Source organism: Ctenocephalides felis, unplaced genomic scaffold, assembly GCF_003426905.1.
Source record: "Ctenocephalides felis isolate EL2017-DRISC unplaced genomic scaffold, ASM342690v1 CF-g0.4_SCAFFOLD_03570, whole genome shotgun sequence".
NCBI classification, from domain to species: Eukaryota; Metazoa; Arthropoda; class Insecta; order Siphonaptera; family Pulicidae; genus Ctenocephalides; species Ctenocephalides felis.
In genome coordinates, this window is record NW_020539724.1 from 18195844 (window position 1) to 18215899 (window position 20056).

The 20056-nt window shown below is 29.7% G+C and overlaps 1 protein-coding gene across 1 annotated transcript in view; it reads right to left on the minus strand.

Moving 5' to 3' along the window:
* Nucleotides 1-20056, minus strand: part of LOC113383514 — a 485158-nt gene that overhangs the window by 402313 nt on the left and 62789 nt on the right. The window contains exon 2 of the mRNA XM_026621775.1: nucleotides 10277-10850. Coding sequence (XP_026477560.1) covers nucleotides 10277-10645 — 369 coding nt within the window. The 5' untranslated portion in view covers nucleotides 10646-10850. The remainder of the gene's footprint in view (nucleotides 1-10276; nucleotides 10851-20056) is intronic.

Below are 20056 nucleotides of genomic sequence, written 5' to 3' on the forward strand. Positions count from 1 at the left end.
ATTATTTTGTTAAGACAAGCAGAAAGTTCTTTGAATCATTTAAATCGGACGCTTAGTTCTCTCACAAACTGCCATTTTTTTACATATTTAGCTCCGTATCTTCGAAATGGCTGGGCCTGCCTTTGCCAAAAACTAATAAACACTTCTCCCAATCATTACTAATTGAATGTTTTTTAGATCATTCGAATCGGATGCTCCGTTCTCTCAAAAACTCGATTTCTATTTTCTGCACTCTTTGCTCTTTATCTCCGTAACGGCTGGACCTGCTTTTGCCAAAAACTAATCAGCTCATCTCCCTATCAATAAGAATCGAATGCTTTTTGAATCATTCAAATCAGTAGATCACACATCCAAAGGTGTGTCAAACATCCTGAGGTGTGCCAAAATGTTCAGAAACCTTCAAAACGTCGAGAAATGTAAAAATTTTCATTTGTTTTGCGAGAAACCTTTTCTTAGACGTTCGTGATTTTCATTGAAAAAAAGTGTCTTCTGCACAAAGTCAGAACACAAAAATAGAAAAACAAGAGAAGAAGGTCGGAAAAAGAATGTAGATGATTCACGGTTTATTCAAGAACACAAAATACAAGAAATTGAAAGCAGAGACATAGGACACGATAGCATTAAATCAGAAATATTTGAAATAGAAGTGATAAACTAGGAAAGAAAAAAGGATATACTAAACTCAATGCTTTTATAATTAATTTACTAATTACAGAACATTCGACAGCACCAATAATAATAACATATTTTTGAAAATAATAAATTTCTAATTAATATTTAATTACATATTTTTTCAAACCCAGTCAAACACAAAACTTGTAAATATTTTTTCGCTTTTGAGTGTATGTTTTTAAAAACACATTGCTGATATAAATTAACGTTTCGTTAATGAAAAACACTGTTTACTACCGTGTGCTCGATTCATGTACATGTCACAAGTTTTCATTTTGTTTATCAGTTTTTAATTATTATTTTTATCAAATATGTCACTACCATACCTATATTAACATAGATAATAGCTAAAATATAGTATGATGCGAGTGTGCGAAAACTTCATCAACTGCAATATTTGTTGTTGTAATAGACACATTTAGGTCATAGCATTTGATATTAAGTACAATATTTTACAGTAATGCAATTTTCACGTTTTTAGTTTGAAATGTTTTAGCTCGAAAAAGGTAAGAGCCACAGAAAAAATGATATCAAATTTTCATACATGCAATTATAACCAATTTTTGTATTTCGTGTTAATTTAAATTATTGTACAGAAAAAATATATAAGGATAAATATCTGGTATTAGGAACAATATCCTAGTTTTCGCCCATACATTTTTTGGAACTTCGAACTTTTTTGGTTCAGTTGTTAAACCAAGAGCAAAAATATTGACTACATTAAAATAAAAATACGTTTCAAATGAGATCTGTATAATAAAATTAAACAGAGTGCTTTATATCTACTACTGATTATCTTTACTAATTAGGACCTAAGATGGTATTAGTAAATTTATTAAGATAATATAGTTTCTATACCATTTGGAGCCCCTGGCAAATCTTTTTGATGGAGCCTCATCAGTAAAAATCGTCACAATAAACTGGTTTAATTTTAACAAACTTCAAACAGAATTTGAAGAAAAATAGGCAACATTAAAATTATCGTCGACACAATCGATGTAAAAAAATAGATCAATAAGTATAAAATTAAAAATATTTCCCAGTTCGCAGCCTTTTGGGCCGGGGCCTCCTTGGCTCCAGGGCTATTTGCCACCTGGCAATGGCTATCTAAAGTTATGCCACTGATTTAGATACTTATTTATAGACTTCTGGACACCATTAAATGGCAACCTGAATAGTCGTGCCCCCAGGTTAATTAATTCATTAAATTGCAACAATGCCCCAAAAGGCTATTTCACCTTGAAATCATGTTTAATTCTATTCTATCTTGGCTAGGCTATCTTGAAGAATTCAAAAGATTTCAGCACGTAGCTGGAACCTTCTATTTGCTAGACTTTAGTCACTAATCGGCTAATAAGCCCAACTTTCAAAGATAATGTAAGACCTTATAGCCAAAGAATTAAAAAAGTTCGATAAAAATCAACCTAACGGTAAGGTTTGATTTGCTGTTAATAGAAATATTTAGGACCTTGCCAAAGAAGAAAAAGTTTCTATTTCTTTAGTAAGGAAATGGCTCAAACTGCTCTTTGATAATATCGATAACTTTTAGCATCTTAAAGTCTTAAGTGATTGAGGGTCTTTCTGTGGCTTAGAGATTAGAGCTTTGGAATTAGAAAAAGAGGTCCCAGGTGCGATGACCCCTTAGGACAGTCTGATGTCAATAGTTACATCAGTTTTAACTTGGAAATATAGGTAGCAATATGTTTCCCAGAAAAAATAGCCCTTACAGAAATTGTAATAATGAATTCATCACAAAGATATTATGACGATTTAAATGTTTGAGGTACCGTTTCTTTTGGGAGCAATGCTGCTGTGTAGTATAATTATTGTATCATCGATCCCTAATACGAAGGATTACCTTAGCATTTTATCCACTCAAGTACCTGTAATTACCTGTGGGGGTTAGTAGCTAACTATGCGAATGAAAACAAGATTACCTTTATAAATAATCCTATTTCATGATTATCAATAATGTACAAGAATGTATTTGTTGAACATGATTGTATTTGCATACAGCCACATTCCCTAATATTTCCTATTCTCATATTATTGTTGATCTTGGTGGGATTAGTCACAACTTTATAATACATGATCTAACCTGGACCTGTCTCGTTTTCTGACACTACACACACACAACTAACACCACTTTGGTTGACCAAAGGATCCGTATGACCTACTCAGGACTGTAACAGGACTGTAACTTCTTAATTGATCTGTATCTCCAGAGAATGTTTCTGTTCGACTCCAAGAAACAATGAACAGTTGAGAGTAGGAATGGTGTACTCTAAGGTAGATGTACATCAGGCAATTATATTTATCAATAAGGCGATAATATTGATTATCGTCACAATATAAGGCAACCGTTTGGATTGCCATCTATAAAGCCACGTCATTTAAGAAACACAATATCCCATTAACTTTGCTGATGATTGCTTTTAAAGACAAATACATATATAGTGTGTGTGAAATTAAGCACAACTGCTTTAGCATAAAATGGAATTTAACTGTGCTAAACATCACAACTGTTAAAAAGAAAAATGTAAATTTGAATAATCTTTATCCTATATATGACGTCGTTCTCCTAAAAATATCAACTCGAACGTTTCCTTTTGACGTGGAATTCGCAGCCTGCACGGTTATGATTTACCTTACGTCATATTTTAAGCACATTTGCATACATTGAGCACAACACGAGCACGAGAGAAGGCATACAAGGAAAATGTTACGAATTCAACTTTCTTGAAATGCGATAACTTCGTTCGAGCACCCACCTCTGGATCTGGAGTCAGAAACCTTATGCCCGAGGACCTGGCAGAAACTATCCTCTTTTTCTACTTGTATGATAAAACGATGTTTATAGAAGACATGCATATGCAATTGCTTGAACTTAAATTCTGACATTTTATATGTGATTTCTCTAGGTACTGTCATGAAGGATAGTCTTTAGATTTTTGACAAGGTAAGATCTAATATTCAAGATTTTTTCCTATCATAAGTTCAATAATATATTGCTGAGACTTCACCAAATGATGTTGTAATTGGCTCTGTAACGGTGCTTTAACCTATAGTAAGAGGGGTATACAAAAATATATACAGGGTGTCCCAAACCTTGACGTCAACGGGATGATGTTATTGACTCTAACTATCCTGAAAAAATTTAGAAAAAAATTATTTCACGCTGTTTGGAAATTATGAGCTTTTAAGTGCAACCTGCAGCTTTGCTAAACTGAACTAAATGTACCTAAGTAAAATGTACTAGAAAAAATTGACATTTTTAGGTTTTTATGTTTTACTCAATTTTTTTTAATAATAAAATTATCAAGTATTTTACCATTTTATGATCCTGATTAAATGCGACAACTTTTTACGAAAGTTGCCAACACACTTTAGTACATTTTTTTTTTTAAAAAAAGGGCCTTTCAAAGTCAACCGATTTTAAAAATTTAAATTCATAGTTCAACAAAAGGTCTAAATTTTGGAAAACTTGGAACAATTTAGGTAATATTTTTGACTGTGGTCCTAGAAATATCATTTATGTTCATGGTTCCAAATTTAAACAAACACAAATAATAAAGTTAATCACAATAACCAAATGATCACAATTTGATCAAAGCTTTAAGCTGTACTTAGAAGCTCATAATTTTCAAACTACATGGGGTGATAGTTACTATCTATACTATCACTTCTTGACGTTGACTTCTGGGACATCATCCTACAGAAAGTAATTATTTTTTTACAAGTGGTGAATAAAAAAAAACTCAAGTAACGTTAAGCGATAGAAATTATCGGACCAACTCTCGCGTAAAATAGACCTTAACTGCTTTTTCCATATAAAATAGTACTAAAAACGTCAAAATGCTATGTATTTGCCATGCAGTCAATCGCTTTTTGATATGAAACCTGACTTGGAAACTTACAAAGACCTAAAAAATGTAATCATAACTGCATCTTTCTGATGTACATTTATAAGAAATACGAAGTTGGGTTTCATGTGTTAAACGCCTGATCGCACAATAAATACATAGCATTTTCACAGTTTTCAATACCATTTTATATAAAAAAGCAGCGTAACATGGATGTGGACGATTGGGACACTCGCCCTTTTCTTGTATAATTTGATTTTAAAACTAATAATCCATCGTATCTAAGGACTTCTGTATTTCCACTTCAGTAGACAAAAGTTCAAACTACCATTCATTTACTTTGTTCCCATCTAACTGGTAAATTAACAAAATTATGGTTGATCAGAGAAAGTGGCACAACCAACTATTAGATATAGCTTCTATTTTTGTTTGATTTCAGCAACATAGCAGAATACAAACAATATTGAACACACTTTTATCGTATAATTTTTTCAAAGTTGTAACCATCTACTGGTCTACCATCCACTTTAAAATCTGGTTCTGCGCAAGTAAGGCAAGTAAGTTTATTTTTCTAAAGAATTTCGAATTTCTGTTGTGAACTTCGCCTACTCAAAAGTTTCATTGCGAGCTACTGAGAGGAAACTTTGGCTTGAAATGTGTATACGTCTGCTTGGAACATATTTCAATTTATAGTTCATATTAAATTTCAGAAATGTGACGTTTAATTTAAACGCATCATAATAGTTTTGAAATAGTGTAATTAGGAAAAGATGTGAATTAAATAGAAATAATTATACAAATTGTATAAATATGGAACTGAACTGGTGGTTGGTTCTGTAAGTACTACCATCGACTGTAATACTTTTAGATACGGTTCATTTTTTTTTATTTATTGGTCAATGTTGGATAGATGATGGATAAATGTGCAAAAACTATATATAAATCGTGAATTAAAATTATGAACTGAATTTCAAATATTATATTTTTAATCAACAGCTTTCCTTCAATTTTCCATTAAAAAAATTTCTCTTGTTTGGTTAAAGCATTTTATTGGGTGGCCCATAGAACGTTGTTTAATCATTTCTAGAACCTTTTTATTATAAAAATAACTAACTGATTGTGCATGTAGAAGTGTGTGGTTATAAGTGAAAGAAAAAGTGAAAGAGAAAGGGAAAGAGAAGTGAAAGAGACAAGAAAAAGATGGTTTACCCACTGCAACGCATGCCTCATATAAATATTCATGGAACTAAGTGCCAACCTAACCTAAAACTGATTTAATTTAAACTGAATTGGCACATTTGGATAATCAAGTTCTTATGTTATTACCGTAGTTTTCATTAATTCATTTATTTTTAATTAGGAAGCAAAATCTGAGCATTCATTTTTTATTAGGAAAAATTATAATAAAGAAAATTGACCCAATTATAAAATGTGTTAGAGTTGGACAACCCTTAATAAAAATAAAATAAAAGATATTGGTCTTAGGTAAACTTAGGAGTGAACAACCCTTGCCACTTAGGGTTATGAAAATAGATGTTAGTCGAATGTCAGTCATACTTATTAAAGAAAGTTTCATAAAAATCGGTCAAATAGTTTTGGAAGAGTGCGACAAACATCATGACACCAGAATTTTATATCTATATCTATATATATATATATATATACTAGCTGACCCGGCAAACGTTGTTTTGCTAAGTAAGGTATATTCTAAACAATTTCTAGAGAATCAAAAATATTAATACTATAAGTGTATAAGGATGTGTTGTTTGAATGCTATATACAATGAGGTATTATAAAAACAATAAACAATAATAAATTAATAATTATTTTACAAAATAATTACATTTTTAACTAATGCTAAAAAGCTACCAACAGAAGAAAATACTTTTACTATGGATTTTTAAAGATGACCGTTTATCTCCCAATATCAAAGTCATAAGAATCAAGGTTATAGCTGGTCAAATAAAAAGCAAGGTTATACATCTTTCTCCCTTCACTTTCAAATAATGTTGTTAAACAATGCTTCAGCTTTACTGGATTTTGACACTTTGGTCGTGAAACTTTTAACCCCGTACCTTCATATATTACTAACCATTCTTTGATAAATTCTGGGAAATTATAACTGGGAATAAGTTATTCGACAAAATGTACATGTAAATGTAAGTAATGCTCTTTTTCAGTCTTGGTCGCGGCATTATTATTAAACTTCACTTCACCTTATATATATCTTATATATAAAATTCTTCTGTAACAATGTAAGTTTCATTAATCCTCCTAAACTATAATTCGGATTTTCATGAATCTTTCTGAAGTTTGTTCGGGAAATTTTCTAGAATGTTTTGATTCACAGAAATATAGTTAGATTGTAGAAATAAATGGAAAAAAATACAAAAAACCGCTTATCATTGTTTGACCTTTAAAATATTTAAGGCATGGTTTGACATTAATAACAAATGACAACTGTCATTTGCCAAACATTTCTATTCACTCATAGGCTAAGGCAATATTAAAATATAATAAATTCATGATTATAAATAAGGAAAATGTAATGTCTACATTATTATTGCCGAAAAGCAGCTGAGATGTGCCAAAAATTAAATTAATATAAGATGCAAATAATATAACATGCGTTTGACAGTCTGCACATGCGTCTGACGCGCACGGCGAATAGTATTCTCAACGTGCGCGTGGTTTGCTTTTGCTTGCAATAATTTTGTCTGCGCACTTTGCGAACAGATTCGCCGTACGAATTCGTGCAAAGGAGACGGGCCATAAGTGATTGCGCTCAAAAGTATTCAATTTACAGTCGTTTTGCCTTACTATACTAAGTCACAATACAAAAAAAATTACTTATTCAAAAAATTATTTAGAAGTTTCATTGTGTCAAAAATTCATATGGTTGGCATTTTGTACGGAATATTTACTCAATGGGTCTGAACTTTTTTTACTGTTTTCCAATTCGTTTGGAATTTTGGAATTAGGCTCATCTTACTCTCAAGTTCGAAAGTGAAAACAATTTAGACTCCTTTGCACTATCCGGGGTGATGCCATTTCTTTTCAGTGGTTTAATAACGTTGGGTGTAGATAAAAGAACTAATTATAAGAGAAAAATGTTTAATAATGTTTTTTAAAAAAAGCAAATACTTTTCAAGTTACTGGCTACTGAAAATTTGTTTCTTTTTTGCGTTTTTCATCGTTTTTTGCTAATATCTTCAAAAATATACATTTTAACAAAAATCATGTAATGAACAAAAATTATATCAATAAAAATCCTAATAAATCTCTATTTTACAGTGTTCTAGGAACAATATTAAGTTAATTATGAAAATGGGTTTTTATAGTTCTCCAAATAAACTTTAAAAGAAGTACTTCTGTGTGTAAAATGAGTGAGCTATCATGCAATTAAAAGACGCATACAATTTTTTTTCCATTTAAATCAAATAGTTTATGAGTGTCATTTCCACCAAAAATTAAAAATAATCGTTTTCCATCTAGAAGTAACTTGGTTTGAGAGATTTTGATGGATTCTAGAAAATACCATAACATTAGTACAAACGATTTTCAAATAACTTATGATTTCATAAAAAAATCCATTTAAAAAACCAATTTCTCATTATAATATCTCTGAAAGAATACGTATAAAAGTATATATATGAAAATTCAAGGTATTTTTCAAACTAATTATTGCTTTTTATTATTTTTTTGTTACACAAATATTGATAGAGTTCTAATTGTTTAAAGAGTGCGCGGCTGTCCAACCGGAGTGTCATTCGAGCCCTTTAATTAACCCTTCGCCGTTTCAAAATAAGAGAAGTTACTGTAAAATTCATGATAGAGAAAGTTGTAGCTCATTTAATCACCTTTAAAATAGTATATTACAAGTTATGATAAAATCAGAATTAAAAGAGTTATAATCCAATTAATGCGGGGGGGGGGGGGAGGGTGGTGACGAAATGCAAATTGTTTTCACTTCTAAACTGTAAATTAAGATTAGCTGGGCATACGCTTTTTTCCTCTCCATTTATTGCAATAATTTTGTTGATAGTAGGTTGAATAGAGCACATGTGAACAAAATTTGACAAATTAATTCACTTCAAATATGAACTTAAGTAATAATGTATATTGAATTATTAGTGTGAAAAATGCAATTTAGATATTAAAATACTAAAAGCCAATTAAAATATGGTACGAAATTATAAAAATTGTAAGCAACATTATTGAAGCAATTATTTTGGGTAGAAAAATCCAAGGTGATATTGTACCTTGACCGCATGCTATATATTAATTCTTTCTTAATTTGTTATACTTTTTAAAAGATTTCAATTTTCAACACGTATATCTATGCTATGACAATAAATACATGGTGATAAATTTGGAAAATCAATGTTTTAGCCGTGAATAAACAAAAAATCATTCATTTAAACATCCACATCTACAGGTATGTCTAAAAATATTGTATAACCCTTAAATTCAATAAAATAAATTGAGCTATTGGAAATAAATTTGTTCTATAAATCGCAGTGTATAATTTTTAATATACAATTTTATTGAACATATTTTAATATTTGTTAAATGGATAATTAAAGCGTTAACTGTGGAAATTAAGAAAAATCATTTTATTTGAAACAGTACTACATTTAACATCACTCATATATTGGTGTAAATAGTAACTCGAAAAACAATAATGATTATTTTTAACTGAACGGTATAAATATTAGTATAGGATATTAAAAAAACGTAGAGGTGGGTACAGGACAACGTCTGTCGGGTCATCTAGTATATATATATATATATAGTATAATAGATTGAATAAACTACATGGATAGTTTATAAATAATTAATTCTGAATTAGAACGAAAAACGGGCTCTAAACTACCTCTCTGCCACCAATTACTGAGCCACAGCAACGCGTGGCCGGGCTAGCTAGTATTTTTTTATATATATAAATATACTATCAATTAAACTGAAAATCGGGATAAAAAGTATCCTAAGTCCTTCTCCTGGCTCTAAACTACCTCCCTGCCAATTTTCATCTAAATCGGTTCAGCCGTTCGTGAGTTTCTCTTTTATATATATAGATATATATGTGTGTGTGTGTGTGTGAGTGTGTGAATGTATATTTAATTTGTGATTTTATTTATGTATTCACAAGAGCACTTCTTCTAAACGTATACTGGCAGTCGCAAAATAAAAACCTCGAACAATTCACATTAATATTCAAAGCATCGACCACATAGCTTAAAATATCAGATTATCAAGCATTCAAGAAGAACGAAAATAAAACAATACACTTCTCCGATACTAAATTTTCTCAATAAAGAGAAAAGTTTAAATATTTTTTTATCAATATTCTTTTGAAAAAAATTGCAGTTTCTTCCCTAAGTAAATCAATGTCTAATGTGAAGAAAAGAAAACTTAACTCGAACTGGATCAGTTTGGCCTCCTGTCTTTTTTACCTTGCCTATGAGACAAGAAGGGACAGATAACATATTTTAGAAAATTTGCAAAAAAACATATTTCTATAATTAGGAATTAATAAGAATTTTACTGAATATAATTTGATAGTTCGTTTGATTTAGACAATATAATTACTAAAAATCAAATTAAATACCCCATCCTACCCTGCATTTATCCCAAATTATTGAACCGTGTATTTTGCCTTCGGAAATATATTTTTCCCAATCCTTGCGACCAAAATAACAAAAGATGTTTAAATAGAATAAATACTTCTATTATCTCACCTGAGAAGGGCTTCTGTCAATCGTGCACTTGTCGCAATCACCGCAAACATCTGGAACATTCGAAAAATTCGTCTTTTTTTTGCACGCGACTTCTGCTCCAATCGCCAAATTCTGTTCGGACGCCGAAGTATTCGCATTCATATCACCTCCATTTCGTGTCAACTGACATCCTTCTTCAGTGTTATCAGTTTTTATCACAACACCAGGAACAGTGGTGTTTCTCAAATTATCATACATGCTCACTGGTCGACTCTTCACCTCGGGTCTGTTACTAGGAGATCCGATGGTGGCATCGGATTGAGAAGCACTCATTATTGTGACAGTTGGGGAAATTGAGTCATGTTTTAGTAAAGGTTTCGTGTTTGCCATTTTTGGTTTAGTTTTAGGCCTTGTATTTTACTGAGATTCTTAGGGTTTTTGAATTAAGCGTCAAATACCCGTGAGCAGACGCTGGTGGTGCCAAAGTTAAGGACATCAGATCTTGTGTCGAATCAGGAGTCAATATGACGGCGGATTTATAAACGACATTGTGGACCAGTTTGGGTTATATCAAATCTTTATATAAAATTTATTCCTGAAAAGAAAGAGAAATATAATTAGAAATATGATATATGATTTTTCATAATAATATGAACATAGTATGAAAGTTGTTTAATATATACTCTTATCTATAATAGTGTGTAAAATATGAAAAAAAAGTTTAATTATAAAATATATATTAAAAAAATAAGTATCAATAATAACTATGTTGAATTATGAAATTGAGTTTTTCAAAATTGAGTTTGTATGGAAAACTTATTAAAAAATATTTAAGCTAACTTAATTTTTCTTCCAAATGACTAGATCGGTAATTGTGAAAAAACTTTAATTATATTTTTTTTATATACATATATGTGTGTATAGTTTAATAAATTCATCAATTACTAAGATCATTAAATTATACTAACAATAAGTAAATATAATTCCTCAAATACTATAAATAGAAAGCTTGAAACAATTAATGTTAATTTACAAAAATAATAATTATAATTCCTCAAATACTATAAATAAAAAGCTTGAAACAATTGATGTTAATTTACAAAAATAATAATTTGTTGAATTTTTAGTATCGGGCACATATATTTTGTTCACCTAAAAGTCAATAAAATAGAGCGGGGCCTAAAGGGCATAAAGATCCGCGTGTAAAAAGGTTCACCACAGATATCACGAAAACAAGTATTTTTTTTTAACTTCCTGTAGGATAAGTTATAGCAATCGCAAAAAAATCGAAAATGAGAATTTTTATATATATTTACGTTTCAGAGGTTTCTGAACATTTTGGCATACCTTAGAAAAAATAGATGTATGTGTGTGTGTGTGTGTGCGGATACAAATTTTTGTCGACGATTTCGGGAACACGGTTCAATCGATTTCAATTATTCTAAAAACATTCGATTGCTGTTGATAATGAGACGTGCTGATTATTTTTTGGCATAGGCAGGTCTAGCCGTTTCGAAGATACGGGGCAAAAGTGCCAGAAACGGTAACTCAGTTTATAAGAGAACGCAGAGTCCGATTTGAATAATTCAAAAAACATTTTACTTGTATTGACAAAATAAAGAATCGGTCAGATTTTTGAGAAGGCAGGTCTAGCGGTTTCGAAGATCGAGTGAAAAAAGTAAAAAAAAACTCAATTTGGCGGTCAAGGATGATCATTATACATGTGCACATCAAATTATATGATATTCTATAGATATTTTAAAAAGAAAAAAAAATGTTTATATTTCTAGTGCCAATATGTTTATAATTTGTAATGCCATATGTTCAGTACCAATGTTTGTAAGTAATACTGCAACGCGGCGCTCACGCGCTTCTGTATATCGTTTCATTCACGCGACAAATCGCGATTGCTTTGAAACAAAGTTCAAAATTTCCAAAATATTTAGAAGTATAACAAAAAAACTTTCAGAAATGTGGATATGTGTCAGAAATTTTAAAATTCTCAAAAATCTATTTTTTTTTAAGTTATGAAAACAAATTTCAATCTTTTTTAAAAAATTTAATTTTTGGAACGAAAAGTTCCTGCAATTTGCCTTGAGGCACGATGCCATGCAACACTAGTTAATTGGATGCATATCTGTATAAATACTTTTCTAGTTATTATAAATATTTTGCTCATTTTTCACTTTTATTATTATTAGTATGTATTTATAATGCCAGAAAATAAATAGAGTAGACAGAATAGCCATCTCCATGAATTTGAAATTGCATTCAAAAAAGCCTGAAATAAGAAAATCAAAATAATATCTAATTATTCCACATTTTATTATTATTTTAAAAAATCAAAAAAAAATTATTTGCCAAGCTTATGTTGAGAGTACTAAAATCAATTTTATTTTGCAATCACTCGTAGGTTTATTTTCGCAAACATATTACAGAACTATAATTTTCATCACATCAACGTTTTAAGAATCCATAAATTTTGTAATATGCACATATAAACCAATCATAAATATTTTAAACCCTTGTGTAAAATTTAATAGGCGTACATTTGAATTATACCATAAAATAACATTTTATTGTAAAATCTAAAATATTTTTGAATATAGCTGAATTATTATCATATTTAGTATATTACACAAAACCCATCGATTTGTCGCATTTATATAGTAAATTTATATGCAGTAGTTAAATTAACTGAAATCGTTCATAGTCACGATTGCTAAAAGGAATTTTAATTGCGTTTACCTAAATTTTATTATGGAATATAAAATAAATCCCACAATTTTCATTGTTGGTTTTAGTTTGCCCATTAAAATCGTACGTGACTCATAAAAATATTTTAAAGTGTTATTTAAATTAGATTCATTACTGCATCATATACTGCATTTTTGATGGCGAAATGAAAATTTGCAATATGGGGTAAGTTTATAATACAGGGATTCACTATTATTAAATGCTATGATGAGATTTATTACTCCCTTAAATCCTCAAATGTATTATGTGACTAGGTGTGAGTATTTTTTTTAAATAAACTACTTTCATTATGCTTATAATATTTTAGAATGTTTGTTAAAAATATATGCCAAAGCATCAGGTGTGCTAAAATGATCTGAAAATCTTGAAACGTACATTTTCATTTTCAATTTTTATTTAAATTTATTTTCAAAAAACTTACTCATTATCTGATTTTTAAGTACCATATTTAAGTTAAAAATTTTCTTTTTTTTAATAAACGAGTTTATAATGCGAGTAAACATTTTTAACTAATATAACTTCATAATAATATTTTTAACTTCTTATAGAGAAAATCATAGTAATCGCAAAAAATCAAAAAGTAAAATTTTTGCATATCTTTACATTTGAAGACCCACTAAACATTTTGGCATACCTTAGAAAAAATGGATTTATGTATGTGTGTGTGTGTTTGTGTATGTATGTATGATGTGCGGAAACAAATTTTCGTCGATGATTTTGTGAGCACGGATCAACCAATTGAGTGATTCAAAAACCTTTGATAGGGAGTGATGCTGTATAGTTTTTGGCAAAGACAGGTCTAGATGTTTCGATGATACGGAGCGAAAAGTGCCAAAAATGGTAATTCAATTTTTGAGGTAACGGAACACCTGATTTGGATGAATCAAAAATCATTTTACTTGTATTAACGAAATGAAGAATTGATTAAATTTTTGGAAAGCAAATCCAACGGTTTCGGAGATACATAGGAAAATGTGAAAAAAAAATTGGCAGTCTAAAATGATCATTAGACACATGCACATCAAATCATCAGATATTAAACATGAGTACTAATTTTATTACAATTATTTTGGGTTCTCTACCAAGATTTTGAATTTTTAAAATTCACTTATGCGGTTCAAACAAATTTCCAAAAATATACAAAGTTTTATACTTTAAATATAAATTTTTAATTTACAAGTCAGTTTAAAAATGTATATATTACATATGCGTTATTCTATTCGTAAGAAATATATCCTCAGATGGATTCATTCGGCATCTCTTGTTAATGTAAACATTCTTAAGTGTTTTGAGCGATCACTGTATATTATATGAGCGCATAAACACATAGTAGTTATCTCTTTGAAAATATTTAAAACAATTATTATTAATAATTGATCAATATTTATTGATAATAATTTTTTTTGCTCGATTATTCAATTTTTTGCCTTGAGACGCGATGACATGCAGCACTAGTTGTTATTCTAATTCCTCTAATAGTGATGATTTTTTATTAACGCAGCAGAGATGAGCTCATATTTTGTTTTATATCCAAGTAAAAACCGATGTTACTACTGCTTGACATCAAGCTGCCCAAAGCGTGTTTTGATTCATGGTTTCTGATTCAAATCACATAGATCTAACCGCTAATGGCCTGTTGAAAATATTTGATTTTTTCTTACAAAAAATTCTCTATCGTTGACAGAAAGCACGATTCATCATCGGCTTAACTCTTCCTTATTTATATTACACGTTTTTGAATACAAGCATAAAAATCTAATATCAAAGATTAATTCATGCATAATACTTCACAAAGGTATTATATTTTTTTAATAACATTTCGAAATTAGTTTTCACGCCATGTATATTCATAAAAAATATATTTTATAATCCGAACTACCTCGTAATACGCGTTGCTTTTATAGTAAAGGAATTCTCTATGGAATTCAAAAGTATATATAATGCACTTTATGCATTCGAGTTTTAGGATATGAAAGAAAAAAATGCGATGCGCATAAAAACTTTAAAAGCGTTGCATTTTATAACTAAATAACGTTTTCTTAATACTTTCAACACATTTGTTCTTGTTCGGATGAAAAATAATATACAGAGTCGCTAGATAAAAGAAAATTCAAAGGTTTTCATATACTTTTATATTTATGTCATATACTGAAAACTATGCCAAAGTTTGGTATATAAGTTAGATAAAATATAACTCTTATTACTGTAAATTTTTATTTAATATTGTACTAGACAGTTATTTTTAGCGTACGCAAATTTTTGAAATATTTGGATTCCATACATAGTTTTCTAAGTAGACATTGCTATTCATAGAAATAAACTTATTCAAAAGTTTGGAATTGTTACTGATTTCAAGAAAAATATTTTTCAATTTGTTGCAAACTATGAACAAAAATCATGTCCTGCCACCACGTTTTAATAATTAAAAAAGAATAACTAGAGGTGCATGGCATCGTGCCTTAAGGCAAATTCCTGAAACTTTCCATACACTAATTTAATTTTTAACTTCCCGTGGGATAATTTATAGTAATCGCAAAAAAATCGAAAATGAAAATTTTTATATTTTTACGTTTTATTGGTTTCTGAACATTTTTGCATACCAAAAAAAAGAATGTATGTGTGTGTGTGCGGATACAAATTTTCCTCGACGATTTCGCGAACCGATTTGAATAATTCAAAAAAATATTCGATTCCTACTGATAAGGAGACGTGCTAATTAGTTTTTGGCAAAGGCAGGTCAAGCCGTTTCGGGGATCCAATGAAAAAAAGTAAAAAACAATGCCATTTGACGGTCAAAAATGAACATTAGATATATGTACATGGTATTATCAGATATTTTATAAAGATTACAATAATAAGTACAAATTTTGTGTCATTTATATGGGTTTCGTACTAGTGTTTACATTACACGTTAGACGACTACGCAGCGCTTACGCGCTTTGATATTTTGACTCCCAATCAGCTATGCAGCGCGACTGCTTCAAAAAATGATCAAAATTTTCAAACAAAATCAAATTTTTCAAAAAAGTCAATATTTTTCAAAAATTTCAAGATTTTTCAAAAAAGTCAATATTTTTCAAAAATTTCAAAATTTCTCAAAAATCTAAATTTTTCAAAGTTTTGCTGAGTTTTTTCAATAATTTAGTTTTCGGTACGAAAAATTCCAGAAATTTGTCTTAAGGCACAATACCATGCACCACTAGTTTTTTTAAATTTTGAATTTTTAAAAAAAAATATTTTTCGAGAATTTAGTTCTTTGAAATTTTTTCGTAGAAAATCGGGTAAAAAAGTAGAAAAGGAGACATTATAACAAATAATTTGACCTGGTTTGACCCTAGTTTCGGGTTCGACCCAGCTTCATATCAAGCAGCAAGGTATCAAATTCCCAGTTTATACGTAAGAAATTTAATCTAAAGTGAAAATAGACATTCGTGGGCATTGCAGCAGCACATAAACACCAGCATAAAAAAGAGTAATTGACCAAACGCATAAAAAAGAAGTGTTTGACTTTTTTTAAATGTACGTAAAAGTAAAAGAGTAATTACTGAATTATTTTGTACACAAAGACTGCTTCAATTTTGATCGACAAAAATATGATTTATTTAAAAAATAAAATTATTCTTAGTTTTTCATCTTTTGGGTCAAATGGTTAATATCCTTAGTTAATTTTGTCAATACACACACACACACAAATATATATATATATATATATATATATATAAATGTGTGTATGTGTGTGTATAATCATTTTACTCTCAGTGATGCCGTTATTACACACATTAGCTAATTATAAAACAGAAATATTATTGTAGACTTCGTTGTGCAATTAAGCAATTAAACATCTGACTACGGTATTATGTTTCCAGAAGTTTTTATAAAATGAATTTATATTCCTCTGTTTCTTGTGTAATATTTTAATGAGATAAACATAAGTGAAGTGCTCGGATAATGCGTAGGAATCCAGTTTTGAACTGTAGGTTGTACCAGATGCTCTTTAACATATTAATTAATTACTTACTTATATAATATATATATGGATGCCCCCTATTGAGTATTCTATATTAGTTAACAAGTTTTAATTGATGATCTGGGTTTAGAAAAACTTTCATTAATTCTAGATACTATGAGAGCAAATTTACCTTGTAGCAAATTGCATAAACTTTCAGATATGTATAAATAATCGATTTAATCAAAAATATTATATATATATATATATATACATATATATTAAGATGGTCCTCAATATGAATGTTTTCGAATTTCCTTGCTCCCAGGATTTCAAATGCTTCCAAATTGATAAAAAAAAACCTCTGAGAGCTTTAATATTAACTTGGGGGTAAGTAAATTCGAAAACATCCATATTAAGGACCACCCTAATTTATATGTGATCTATCTGTCAGCATGTCCACCTGTGTAACAGAGCACCTATCTACATATATTCCTATCTACCTATTTACCTGTCTACCCATCTGCCCGCCAACCGGTTACCTGTCTGCATATTCACTTTTTCACTTATCTACCTGTCCTCTTGTTCATCTGTCTACGTATCGACCTGCTTATCTGTCTACCTGTTAATTTATTTATCTGTATAAATGTCTACCTGTTTACCTGTATATCAGTCTATCAGTTACCTTCACCATGTCTTTGAGTTTATAGCCTATTTGGTTCACATGCACCAACAAATATACAATTTACATTTTGGCGTCAAACGATTCAAAATGACTTGAAACCACAAGAGAAAAACTAGCAAGTCGAATGTACTGACGAAAACCAACTTCTTCAGGGTGTTAGAAAGAGAAAAATTGTATGAATACATAAAGGAAATTATTGTTGTATAATTGCTCCTGAATAATTCTGGCTGTTAATATTATGATTTATCTTGATCATTACTTTTATTGCATGCCAAATATGATTTCAGATAAGGTTTTAATGATCTTCACTTTTGATTTTGGAGCGCAACAATGTTATTTGCAAACAACTTGTTTGCATACAATGCCTTATACAGTAAAAGCAATTTATTGCTCAAGTATTTATTTTTCTTATATAAACATTTCAATGAACAACTTATGAAATAATTGGCATGTGTACGTTCCACACATAACGAACACATTTGAAATAGAAATACAAGTTGAATCGATGCATTTCAAAATAATATTTATGTCAACAAAAGTACCATTTTCAAATGGAAAGAAAAATAGATGAAGTAGAAATGTTCGAAGCAAAGAGTTCTATCAAAGTGATAGATTTTGATTTGAAAAGATAAAATTGCAAATTCAATATACGGGAAACGGTTCTAATTTATATGCATATAAAATATTTAATCTTATTTGCAAGAGCTTTCTTTAAAAAGACTAAGTCTTGAAAATTATATTTAATTGATTCTCTATATGAAATTGCATATATACTTGTTAACTTCGTTCGTCTATATTAACACACCTCGTCCCTAATTACTCGTTTATTGTCTCTAATCACACTCTCTACAATATTCATCTTTATATGTCACAATTTGTCTCTCACAAAATATAATCTGCTCGCACATATTATTTTGTTATTATATCCATATGTCATGTTATTTACGTCAACATACTGAAGAGATCTTATAAATACAACTAGGGTCTTCACAGGTGGATGAGTGGTTAAAGGATTTAAATCCCCAGATTCGATTCTTTGGGCAGTCTGATGTCAAGAAGTAACATCGGTTTTCACTTAAAAATATAGATAGTAAGATGTTTCCAAAAATTAGCTATGTCGATTTGTATGAATGTTGGTATGAATGATAGTATGGAATAGTATGGATCATCTATGGGTAGACTATAACTATGGGTAGATGATAATAACGGAAACAAAGTAACGGAAGTAAGAATAGAAGTAATGAAGACGTAAGAAGATAGAAGATATAATGATAGATAAAAAAGAAAAAAGAAGAATGAAGTTACGTTGAAGAGTACATAGAATGAGATAGAATATAAAATAGAAAGAAGAATAGGATTTATATAAAGAAAATAGTATGAACATGAAGATTGTATTGAAATTGAAAAAACAAAAGAGAAATGAATATATAGTAGCAGAGAAGCAGTTAGAAATATAGAGACGAATAATGTAATATAAAGAGTTATTAGAGACAATAAATGAGTATTTAGAGATAAAGTGTATTATTTATAGAGAAGTTAACTTTCACCAAATTCATTCATCTTCACCCTTGATTAAATTTTTCACCTAAACTATTTCTATGAAACGCTATTTCCATCTCTATTCGTGTTTCAATAAGGTTTTGCTGCTTATATGGAAAGTGCTATATGCGCGGCGCTCGGATAAATCTTTCATTATTCTAAGTGCTACTTGGAAAAGTTTTCGCCAAAGCCTTTCTATATAGGCGACGTTTTAAAAATTTAATTGCTCTTCTTCCAACTTATAATATTTTAATATTTTATAATAGTTATGAACGAACAGACTTTTAGAATAATTTCTTTCGATAATAATTATAAAATAAATTATAGAATAGATGTGCATTATTGTTAGGAATCACGTAATAAAATAATATTTATATTTTTCGTATATAGTTACATTGTAAATTGTGCTAGTTTATTGAATGAAACAATCGCATTGTTCACCAAAAAAGGTTTTTTGAAATAAAATTTCTTTAGGCGCGACTAGGGAGTAAATCTGCGAAAATGCAACGGAAGTTGCGTTACGCTCGAACTGTTCGTCATTCGCTCTCGACGAAATCATTTCTATACGGGTCGATAGCTTGTGCTATTCGAACCTGTTCTTTAATATCGTTGGAGTTCCACAGGTTGGAAACTGCAGCGAGTAGGTCATGAAAGTCTTAAATTCTGCTGTTTAAAAACATATATAGGTGAAATAATAAACAATTAAATTTAAGTCCTAAATTGTCTATTTTGTGAAGATACAAGTATGCGTAAGGTAGTAACAAATGAAATGTCTCTTGATCAGTGGCGGATCCAGCTTTGGCGCCAGGGGGAGGTCACATTACATTATGTAGAGAACATATATTCGCAATACGATTGGCAAATCCTTGAATTT